Source organism: Lissotriton vulgaris, unplaced genomic scaffold (assembly GCF_964263255.1).
Source record: "Lissotriton vulgaris unplaced genomic scaffold, aLisVul1.2 SCAFFOLD_1428, whole genome shotgun sequence".
Taxonomy (NCBI): Eukaryota; Metazoa; Chordata; class Amphibia; order Caudata; family Salamandridae; genus Lissotriton; species Lissotriton vulgaris.
In genome coordinates this window covers 222,349-234,940 of record NW_028244621.1, presented here as the reverse complement: position 1 = coordinate 234,940, position 12,592 = coordinate 222,349, and the positions used below count along the sequence as shown (strand labels likewise).

The following is a 12,592-nucleotide window of genomic DNA, read 5'->3' as shown; positions in this document are numbered from 1 at the left end:
ATTTCTATCTCTCGAATTTCAGTTAATCATTTGGCAATCTCAATAATTCAGAACTTGTGCCCTGCAGTGCATAGAATTGGTGTTATCGACCTCAGAAGCATGATGGCTTGAGTCTTCACAAGGAATTCTGCAGCAAGTACATTATATGCCTGAGCAACTTACACAGTTCTGAATGCATGGTTCTGTTAGTGCCAACTACTAAAGTTTCCAAGGAAAAGAGCTTTGATTTAGAAATGTGTCAGGAGCAGAAACTTCATACCAGGAAACTAAGGTTTGAGGTACTAAAAAAAGGTCTACATATTGTTGTTGACGGATCCAGGTAGCACTAAGAAGTGTTTGAAAGAGGGCAAAGACAACGTAAAGTTATAACCAGCATACCTATAGTAGCGTGGAGACACATGCTAAATGAATAGTGCCCTTTGAGCTAGGGGTGCTTTAAGGTGCAATGTAATTTGGATCTGCTTGAACAAGAGTTTTAAACTGCTGTCAAATAGTAAGCTCTATATAAATTCAATTTCAATATAGCAGAGCAAACTGGCTCCAATATTGTGATATGTTTTTGTGTGGAGTGTGTTTGCCTTTCTAAATTGCAAAAGCGAGACAGTGGGTTCAACTCTAATTCCCCCACTCGATAATTCTGTGTGATCCTGAGCAAATGACTTCTGTTTCTTGATTGATATGTGCCAATCATAAGAGGGCGCTTAGATGCGGGTTAGCTAGCACTATGCGCTGCAAAGGGACATGCCTTTTTTATGAAGCATTTCAAACAGAGTACTTTGTAAATTTTGGCAGTAGGGTCACTACCTGATTTATCAATTCTGGTTTCCTGCAGATTTCTGCTTTTTCTAGCAGAGAAATGCAGCAAGCTCAGCCCTGTGGGTCTGTCATATGTTCAGACGTGAACTGTTTACCCTTCCTCTGATTTACACCTTCCAGGTGCTTCGAGCCGTCCATACCCGGTCAAGACTTCAGAAACATTAACCATCATTACAGCCTCCGTTAGAAAAAAGTACCCAAAGTAAAAGTCTAGGGGAGACAAGGTGGATCTACGGCCAGAGCTTCGAGTTTAGGACTAGGGAACCAGAATCGAGTCTCCGTGTCAGTTCAACTTCCTGAGATTCTAAGCAAATCGCTTAATGTCCCCGTCCCTTAAAAAAAAAGTGTCCTTCTGTAATGGAACTGGTGCTCATATAAAGCGGTCTAATACAGTTGTGTCCAATTGTGCAATATAAAACGACGAGAAAAAAAAACTGTTTTCATTTAGGGGACTTAACCGGAGTGAAGGCGGGAGATTTCCTTGACTGTTCTTACATGAAGTGATTGCCGTTTCACATTTTACTGCAGCAGAAATAATCTGGGCATAGTTAATGTTTTTTTAAATAACATTCTTTTGAAAATGTGCTTAAAGTCAGCAATGCAAACGCTAACATCTGCGGGTAGCAAGTTTGTGCGAGGAATACGATGCCGATTTGCAAGTGACAGTTTGGTAGAGAGAAGAAATATACTTGAATTTATAACGTTACTCGAGGAAATGAAATGTTGCATTTTTCACGTGGAACAGGCACAGCCATTAACCATAAAATGTGATAAAAGAAATAAAACATAAAAAATGACTAATATGAACATTCGTTATATGCAGCGCTTTGAAATGGTAAACCTGGCATAGAAAGCGTTGTATAAAATCAGAATGGTTTAAATACGATTTAATGAAAGCATTAAAAGTCTATTTGTGAAAACTGAAACCAATCACTAAACAAGCGTGGCCGCAATCACAAGCTGTGGGTGTTCTGTGATAAATATAGTTCAACCCTGCTAATGAAGGAGACTGTGTAACGGTGCAAGTGAGAGATGCACTCCCGGTGGGCGGGGCCAAAAGTGGACAGGGCGGTAACAAGGAGGGACTAAGAAGCCTTCTATTCATTATTGAGCCAGCGTTTAGCATGGAGGATGATGACGGCGAATGGAAAAGATGGGCAGGGCTTCAAGTCCGCCTCTGAAAGCTTCGGAATCCGTATTGATTCCAAGTAGCCCTTGCATGGCAATGCAGCGCATGGGCGCAGCTAACACCAGGCGAGTCCTAAAAAACAGAAAGCTAAGACTATTCCAGACCCAACCACTAGATGGTGGAATGATGCACAGCATATGAATCGAGAAAATTCTTCAAGCTGCAAAACTACTACTACTGATAAGTAACCATTTAGTTTTTCCCCAAAAGGCTTTTCAAGCGGGAGATCTGAAATGTGTACAAGAGATCAGATCACCATTTCTATTCTATTCCATTTGTGAAGTGCATGGCTATCCAGTGGGCCCCCTGGCGCTAAATGACCAACTAACACTAATCCAACACGGAGTCAGGTCTTCACTCCCAAAGGTCAATCTAACTGATGAACATCTTCCTGAAAGTCGGTTTATTGTCAATTTTATGCAGCCTAGTCTGAGGAGAATACTATAGCTTAGGAGCCAAATAAGGAAAGGAGCACCCCCCACATCTCATCCTACTAATTTTTAGGATGATCATTAGTTGAGTTTTCTGACCTCAAAACCCGACCAGATGTGTAAGGCTGCACTAGAGATTGAAACAGCTGAGGACCTTTTTTGTGATAAGCCCTCTGAGCAATGCACAAAGCCTTCAGCTGTATCCGTTGTTCAATCAGGAGCTAGTGTAGCACTGCCAGCGAAGTCCATACTGGCCGATGTCTTGGAATGTTCAGTAAGAGGTGAGCCACCTCATTTTGTACCACCTGTAGCCTCTTGACTACTTAGCGAGGGAAGCCTAGGTAGAGGGAGTTGCAATAATCAAGGTGTGACAAAATCAACATCTGTAAAATAGACCATCCGGAGGGGAGAGGATAAATATCTGATACTTTCCTAAGCATTTTAAGTAACCATTAGCAACTAGCTGTGGGTGTAATAGCTTGAGAATTCATGGTGTGTGTGTTGTCTAGCCAGACACTGAGGTTTTTGTATAGGTGTTTTAGGAGTAGGAGAATTTCCGAAGCAATCTGGCCAGACAAACAAAGGCAGGTTATTGAGGTTGTTACCCTCCATCTTGATTTCATTTTTGTCACCATTAAGTTTGAGACATCACTTAGACCTCCATTCTGCCACTTCTTCAGTCAGAGTGCAAGTTGTTTTTTTGAACAGTTTTCTAGAGAGATGGACAATACTATTTGGGTATTGTCTGCATATGTGACTGTAGAAAGGCTGAATGCTTGTACATTCTCCGCCAGAGGCAACATATAGAGATTGAAAAGAGTTGGGCTCAATGAGGAGCCCTTAGGTACTCCACATTTCAAGGAATATGGATTAGAGTAGCATGTTTTTCTAGTACTTAGAAATGCCTATCCTTGAGAAATGTCAATAGTGAGGTGCTTGGCATTCTGGCATAGCTCCCTTGCTCTTTGCTAGCAGTTATTGTCTGCATTAACATTGATGAAGGCTTGGCACAGAAACCATGACATTAAAAAAATATTTAATGCCAAAGACCTTCTGAAGTTAAGAACTCCACCACCATTGAATGCCTACGCATCAATATTCCTCTGATTGGGATCTATTTAGTGGAGATTTCCTCCACACAACCCCCCAAAATCATAGATGCTAGACAGATCTGATGGATACTTCCTTTCATCGATATTTCCCCCCATATTATGAATAAAGCCAGGCGCCAGACTGGATTCAGAACTTTGCACTCAATAGCTTGCCAGCTCTGCCAGGTGAAACCTAGTGATTCTAATTTAGTTGCTGCTCCACCCACCCAGGGAAATGACGACACCACAGTGCAAAGTGTCAGTTCAAATTGTTTGGTGGGAAGCTGCTCAATGTGAGAAGTAACTTGCTGACATTAATTCTGTAAATTTCATAAAATATATTCAATTTCGTAGGGTCCAGCTCATGATTGCCCTTTAATTACTGATGCCCCCATATCAGTAGCTCTGGTTGTGAAATTACCACTTTAGAACTTTAATGCAATTGTAACGAAGGACATAGTTGGTATGACTTAATAAACAACCACCTGGTGGAGAACTAGGATTGCAAATAAGTCTCATTTTCTTGTGTTTTCTTACCATCATTTACTTTGATATTATTTGTACTGCTATGTGATGCTTCCCAAAGGCTGTCTATTCTGTTGACAAAATGAAAAGAATCCAGTTTTCTTTTTTACATATACGTGCTTTACCAGCAAACACCTACAATTTGAACAGAATTTCCCTTTATTTTATCCTTAAATCCACCCCTCACTGTGGTTCTAGGATGATATCACTTTTGCAGACTTGAGACATAAGGTCTAAACATGCATTTATACTAAAATTATTATGACTTGGGGCCCAATTACAGGTCCTGGTGGCCCATGGGGACGCCACGGTGGCAGTCTACCGACCGCCCTATTCGGGGACGGGCAGTCGTACTCCCACAGCCACCAGGGAACCGATGTTGCAGAGGCATAAATATGCTTTGCGGGATCACGACGGTCCCTCCAGGCAGATTATGAGTTTCCTGTCCTTCAGGTTTTACATGATGGTTCCTCCTCCATGAAAACCCTGGTGGAGAGGTGTTGTAAATAAGAAGATGACTCCACAAGTAGGTAAGTGAAGTAATGGCTTTAATGCAGCACAGGTATAGGTAGGTCAGCCCCCCGTCCAACCAGAGCTCCAACTGCCAACAGGGCGAAGGAGAACTCCAGAACCCAGAACACAAGGAGAGATCTAGAGTGCTGGCCCAAGGAAGAAGCAAAGCACTGTACAACATATCTCCCCCCTTTGCAAGGAAAGAAAACACAGGAAAAAGGAAAGAAACACTAATGCACATAGTCATTCAAGTACATGGGTGGGCGACGGGAGCGAGAGCTCCTCAAACCAACATCAACCAAGGAAGAGGAAGAAGAAGCAGGAGCACGAGGTACAGAAGCAGGAACAAGAGAGGCAGGAGCGGAATCAACCGCAGAACCACTTTGATATGTACATAAAGATGTGGAGGCATCGCCACCACCCACCTCCCCCCGTCCAGTTGGCAAGGGGATGGGAGAAGAAGTACCACCAGAGGACAGTAAATAACCATTACAACCATCAAGCTGAGCAGGAAACAGGTCATCAGAAGAAGAATCTTTACGTTTCTGGTAGAGTGCTACCCTCCGGTAATTCCAACTTTCTCCATTGGCCAAGACAATGAAGTGAGGAAAAACCCTCTTGACCCTATAGGGACCCCTAAACTTGCTAAGACCCTTAGCAAGTCTCCCCGGCTTAACCTTAACCAGGTCACCCACAGAGATGGGCAAGGGGGTACTGTCATGAATTAAGGGGACATCGCCACCAGAGCCCTTCAACCAAGCAGGGGTCAATTTACTTACTGGTGTGCGACCACGCATTAGTTCAAAAGGAGACTTTTCACCACTCCTATGAGGTGTGGAGCGGTAAGCCCAGACCAGTTCCTGGACACGCTCATCTGAAAAGCAGCCAGTCTCTACAAACATCTGAATCACGCCCTTAACAAGGCGATTCACCCTTTCACAAAGGCCATTACCCTGTGGGTTGTAAAGACTAGTCTTCTGATGCCACAATCATTAACAAAAGAAGTCATTTTCGAGGAGGTGAGTTGAGTCCCATTGTCTGAAATAAGAACAGAAGGATACCCCTCGTTGATAAAAATACCCTTCAAAAACTTAATGGTGGCATCAGTAGTGATCTCTTTTACAAATTGTACACACAGCCATTTTGAAAAACAATCGATTAAAACAATTGCGAAACGGTGATCAGTAGGTAGCTCACTCATGGGGCCTATGAAGTCTATGCAGACACTATGCCAGGGAATATTCTCAAAAACAATTTTATGTGTGGACTGAGAGCCCAAAACTTTGAGGCGCTTCTCGCCTTCCCTGCAGAAACTACACTTCAAGACACAATCAACTGCATCGTTATCGATAGAGGGCCACCAAAAGTTCTGTTTGACACGGCGTTGAGTGAGACTTTGACCCAAGTGACCCTCATGGGCCAAGTCTAGAATCCTCCTTCTTAATAGATCAGGAGGGACAAAGCGATCACCTCACATCAAAACATCTTTTCCCTCTAAAGAAAGTTCATCCAATATTTTCAGGAAGGGTCAGACTGAAGGACTAACAGTACTTTCCCTCCTTGTACCATTAGAAACAAGACTGATAACAGCCTTCAAAGTCAGATCTTCCTCCATGCCCTTGGACCATTCATCACGGGAAAATGAACCACCGCCCACCAACAAAACATCCTCCATTACAGCAACCGCAAGATCATCGGACGTGATCTCAGAACCACAACAAGTGGAAGGAATAGGGAGCCTAGACAGACAATCCGCTTGGATATTCCTCCACCCATGAACAAATTCGATCTCACACTGAAAGTCCTGCAAGCGAGAAGCCAGTCTCGCCAACCTAGGGGAACCCTTACCAGCCCCACCAGGAGCTAGAACGTTTAAAAGGGGTTTGTGATCTGTATGCAAAACAAACTTGTAACCCCACAAGTAGGTTCGAAAGTAACTCGTTCCCCAGACTGCGGCAAGAGCCTCACGCTCTATTACCGAGTAGTTTGACTCAGAGGTGGACAGAGGCCTAGACGCGAATGCTATTGTTTTCTCTACACTACCATGTCTTTGTAAAAGAACTGCACCAAGGCCAATGGCTCTGGCGTCAACCATCAGGATGGAGGACCGAGCAGTGTCAAAAGGGGTGAGGACATTTGCAGATTTAAGTTCCCCTTTGATCAATTTAAAACAGGATTCGTGCTCAGTAGTCCAACAAAACTTGACACCTTTTTTTAGTAAGGATCTCAGAGAAGCAGTCTTGGATGAGAAATCTCTTACAAATTTCGAGTAAAAATCGATCAAGCCCATAAAGGACCGAAGTTGATCCTTATCAACTGGGGAGGGTGCTAGCTCAATGGCTTCAAGTAAGTTTTTCTTAGGTTTAATGCCTTCTTCTGACAAACAAAATCCTAAATACTCTATCTCTTTCAACAGAAAAGCACACTTCTCTTTTCTTAATGTTAAACCAGCCTCATCCACCCTAAGTAACACATCTTGTAAGATTTTGTTGTGTTCTTGTAGAGAATTACCATAAATCAAGATATCGTCTTGAAAATACAGCACCTTATCAAGACCCTTAAAGACTTCAGAGACAAGTCTCTGGAATACGCTAGCGGCTGAGACTAGCCCAAAGGGTAGCCTCGTGAATTGGAATGTGCCTTCACTGGTGATAAAAGCAGTTAAATGCTTTGAGCTATCATCCAGACAAATTTGATGGTAGGCGTGTTTAAGGTCCAACTTACTGAAGAACCTTGCCCCTCTAAGGGTTGACACCAATTCACCGATGTTTGGTAGGGGAAATACATCGGCTACAACACACTCATTTAGGGAACGAAGATCCACACAGAACCTGATCTTGTTGTCCGGTTTCTGCGAGATCACAACAGGCGAAACCCAAGGAGATGCTTCGATGGGTTCAATGATACCCCCTTGGAGCATTTCCTCAAGGGTAGCCTTAACTTCATCTCGTAAAGCAAAGGGCACCCTCCTTACCTTGTGTTGCACAGGTGAACTGCCCTCCTTGAGAATTATGCGATGTGAGTAGCCAATAAGTTCACCCAACTGGTCCCTAAAAACATTTTTATATCTGGCCAATATATCCTCCAAGGATGAGGTCTCAACAATAGAAATAGGATTATCGGATCTAGGATCAACCACAATGTGCAGATCATATTGATGGTGACGGCCTAAGATTGCTGGTCCATCTGCTGATATATATATTTTACCATAAGCTGATCTGCCTTTGAAGACAATTTCAGCTTCAAAGAAACCTAGCATGTCAATTTTCTCACCTTGGTAACCAGACGGGAAAATGTCGCACGTCTTCAAAGCTCTTTCGCCCCACACACTCTTCATCAATGAAGTGGGAATTATGGTCCACTTGGAACCTGTATCAACCATGAGTGTAATGACTTTCCCATCAACAACAAAATCATCCTTAAAAGGATTACCCCTCTGGTTATCACACGCGCACACTGTGTCAGTCAGAACTAAGATTTTGTTAACATCACGTCTCAAATCATCACATTCATTAACAACTGTAACTCTTGAATTATTCTTATTCCTACACATTTTAGCAAAGTGTCCCGTCTTACCACAACGTAGACACTCTTTGTTGTTTGCAAAACAAAATTTCCCATCCGAAGAATGAGAAAAACTGCCACACCTAGAACACATCTTTTGAATACTCTTGCTAAAAGATGTTTGTTGTACATTCTTTTTCTGAAGAACATAGCCTTTCTTTCTAACAATTGCAATGGCAGTAGCTTCATCGTCACTATTTTCGCTAAAAGTACCCTTGTGAGAGATTTCTGCCACTTTGGTCTCCAGACCACTTTTCTGTAGTTCCCTCATACACTTTTCGCTTTCCTCCACGACTTTGGAAAGTTCTATGGCATCTTTCAATGTTGGGTTCTTCGCCGCCCACAAACGTTATTGGACTTTTCTATTGTTGGCTTGAACAACTAGCTGATCTCTAATTAATTCGTCCGCCATCTGGCCAAAGTTACATTTGATTGATAACTCGCGCAGTCTTGCTACAAACTCATCAATGCTTTCTTCAGCCAATTGTTTATTTTTATAAAATTTGTATCTTTGAAGGATAAGATTTTCCTCTTTACCAAAACGGGTTTCTAATCTTGTTACAGCCTCTTTAAACTCATCCAAGTCAGCTTGTGACTCTGCAGGTAGTACTTGTGGTAAATATCTGAACAAGCGCTGTCCCTCTTTACCCAAAGTGGTCATTAATAGTGCTTTTTTGCGTTTAGGTGAATAGTCCTCTCCGTCCAGAGCTTCAATATAATTATAGAACATGACTATCCAGTCTTCCCACGCTATAGGAGGATTGCCTGGCTCTGACAAAAATTGAGGAGGAAGGGCGACATTGATCGACTGAGCCATGTCCTTAAATGACTACCAACAGGGTAATGAGAAACAAGTACACCAAACAGTAAAGCAAAATGAGTTGAAAATAAATGCTTACTCTTATCAATGGAGAAGATCTGTGGTGAAGAAACGACGCTTAACGCTCAATTACGAGCGTTTCCATGGAGATTGTCAACAAAGCAGGGGAATACCTACAAAATGGCTGAATACGTCGTGCGTGTGATTGGTAACACGTCAGACGTTATGACCACAGCGAGAGTCTTCGCGCAAAGAAAATGCGCTTCAGGAACGTTATACGCGTTGTTTCAATGACGCTGCTCATGCGTTCCAGTGACACGACTCGTGTCTGGATTGGAGACGCTGCTGTCTGTGCGGTCCAGTGACACTGCTTATGCGTTCCAGTGACGCTGCCGCTTGCGTTCCAGTGACGCTGCCGCCGCTTGCGTTCCAGTGACGCTGCCGCTTATGATCAGAGACGTTAGTGCCTGCGTAGTTATGCGGTTGTGAGTTTGTGTTGCCAAGCAACTCACCGTGATTCTTGGTCGTCGATAGGGATGACGTCGATTACTGTTTCAGAAATCCCAAGAAGAAGAAAACGTCAGCATAGTCTAATTTCTGATAAGCGGTCATCGCTGAAACGAAAGACGATGTCTGCGTCCTCGCTGTCCACACGGGGTTCTTGAGGGGCTCTTGAGCTCTACCGCACTGTAGTGATTTCCTTGGCTGCAGCAATACACGGAGAGGCAATGGTCGGACACTCCACCAGTCCAAGTCGCCAAATGTTGTAAATAAAAAGATGACTCCACAAGTAGGTAAGTGAAGTAATGGCTTTAATGCAGCACAGGTATAGGTAGGTCAGCCCCCCGTCCAACCAGAGCTCCAACTGCCAACAGGGCGAAGGAGAACTCCAGAACCCAGAACACAAGGAGAGATCTAGAGTGCTGGCCCAAGGAAGAAGCAAAGCACTGTACAACAAGAGGAAACAAAGGAGGCCCTATAGGGCCCCCTGGTGCTTCTGCGCCCTGTGAATGCATGCATACCAGTTCCTGCACAGCATGGACTTTTTAGCCCATGCCGTGCAGGAACAGTTTTTGGCGTTTACATTGCGGTGCCCGTTTTTAGAAGCATCGCCGTGGGTACGCCAAAAAAAGCCCACCAGACAGGAGGAAACTCCTAATCTGGCAGAAGGCCCGAACACCGCTTTTGCGGGGCTCGAACCAGCGCCGCACCAGCAAAATCGTAATCAGCCCTTAGTATATACAAAAACCATTGCCATAACTTTACTTTTTTGTGACTCACATTAATATCTTAAAATAATGAGTAAACCGGAAGAAAATGTCTCCTAGTGCCTAAATCGTATTTGCAGTTCTCCTCTTCCCTTGTTTGAGTTGTTCAGAAGAGCATGTTTGAGCAAGTCGTTCTGAAGTACTAACCTCTTGATTCTTCCCAGTCCCCTCATCTAGGAGATGTGCATAATGAAATTATGATTATTGGAGTGTGACGAGCATGGGTTCATCAGATTCGCTTTAGTTTAGATTTTATTACATTAATTTCGTATGTCGATAAACTAGGCTTACATAGCACACATGACCTATTAGCATTTTTTTTTTGCTGACTAACAAGGTAAATCCTGTTTTTGATTTTAGCAGTGAAAATACCAGGAAAGTTTGATCTAGTCTACGAGTCAGAAGGCGGAGGACGTACGATTGAGTATACTATACCTCACGACACAATGGTAATGTAAAACATTTAATTGCTCGTTTACACAACATGTTTGCTGTGCATCCATCATAGCTTTCCACTTACTTGTTTGTTCTGATTTTTGTAACAAACGCACAAGTTACTAGTGTGAGGGGAGGTAAATCTATTGTGCACACCACCTGGTGTGCTGATACAAGACCAAGCTTTTCTTGTACCTCCTGCCGGGCTGTATCTCTCGAGATCTGCTTTTGGAAGTGCCTGGTGCAAAACTGCTGGAAGACGCAGTGCAAAAAGGTTGCTGATTCTGGGTTAATTAAATTCTTGGTATACTGTTTTTATCGGCATATTACTATTCTTATGTTTTGCAGTCAGTATTTCATTTTCAAAATGTGACTGTATGACATTGTTGGAACTTTTTCAGAAGTCCCATGGCAGTCAGGGATTATTGGACTCAGATTGTGAAAATCAGGCCCTTTAACATCTGATTTCCTGGGTTTGACCTTACTTTTGAAACCAAAACTGGGCCCCAATTACACCGGTTAGCAGGTGACTCTTAGGATAGAAAAGTGCCGAGTCTCGGAACTTCATAAACAATGGCAGTTAATAATTCAGTGAGTTGAACTGTGATCCTTCCCTGCTCATTGTTGTGTGAGAGGCCTCTTTGCTGCCGGAAGAAGGTGAGCTGAGGCCACATCAGTCAAGTAGGGTGTGGTGGAATTGCGCTGCTCACATCTCAAACATCTTGCAGCATGGGTTCTTCTGCACAAAACCCACAACCTAAAATAAGCTGCCCACCTCTTGTCGCTTATGTGAGTACTTAGTTCTAGATGCAAGCTTTTTTTGTCGGCATGATTCTCCACCATTACTCTTCATTGTTCTCGTGGAGACTGTCGACTACTGACTACTCTTGGCTTCATGCCACCTAGTTCTGAAACGGAACTCAACCCTCCGTCCACGGTGGTACATGGCTCCGCTCTCACTGAAATGTCACTTCAGGATCCCTTGCCCTCACCCTCAGAGCAATGCAGGTTCTCCCTGATGTGGCTACGACCAGCTGCGGCTCGGTCACTGCCCTTTCCTTCACTTCTGAAAAGTTTCTTCCTTGTCCACTACCCCTCATGAGCAGTCAGTACGTTCTCTGCCCCGCTCTTCGTGCCATTCTACCCCTCTGTTTATGCCACTCTACCCTGCTCTTTGCGCCACGCCACTCTTCTCTACGACAGTAAATTTAACCATGCTGAACAGCAGCCACGCTGGTGTACAACATGGCTAAAACACTTTGGCAAAGTTGGCAATAGCTCTTGCATAGGCGATAGATACCACTTTTCACTGCCCCCATCACTTCCATGAAAAGCGTAGGTCATTTTATTTATTTTCCCTCTCTGGGCTTCTCTTAAAAAAAAATAACAAAAAGTTCTTTTGAGTCTCACTCATGTTGACAGAGCCGTCTGTCACACTTGCAATGCATTTTCAGTAACCTCCGTGACAAGGATTCCTGGAAATGCAAGAGATGTCAGCTTCAGACTCCTCTAAATACGACGAACTAAGGACCGTCCCCATGGCAGCGGTAATTACTCCGTCTGCCAAGATTTACATCAACCCCTATATTTCGTAGATTGGTATCTTATATCCTCCTATACAATCCATTGGCACGTTCTGATCATTCTTGTGAAATATAATACCGGGGCTTCGACGGGCCTAGGGACTAGTGTGAGTATGTTACTGTAAATATATCTACTTATATTACTATTCTACATTGTCAGTGGCTCTGCAAATGTGAATGATTCTCCTTTGTCTACTGTCTCAGTTTTTAGTTAAGCTTAGTCTTCTGTGGTGCTGTTAACTATCCTCTTTGTGTGAATACTTAACTATACTTAACTATCCTCTTTGTGGAATTAAATAGGTAGATTAATCTGTATCGACAGAGAACTCTTTGTGGTTAAACAGGTTAGAACTTACT

The 12,592-nt window shown here is 43.3% G+C and overlaps 1 protein-coding gene across 1 annotated transcript in view; it reads left to right on the top strand.

Annotated features, from left to right (window-relative positions):
* Positions 1 to 12,592, top strand: part of LOC147667180 (coilin-like) — a 178,520-nt gene that overhangs the window by 146,866 nt on the left and 19,062 nt on the right. The window contains exon 6 of the mRNA XM_086948867.1: positions 10,578 to 10,666. Within this exon, the coding sequence (XP_086804993.1) occupies positions 10,578 to 10,666 (89 nt within the window). The remainder of the gene's footprint in view (positions 1 to 10,577; positions 10,667 to 12,592) is intronic.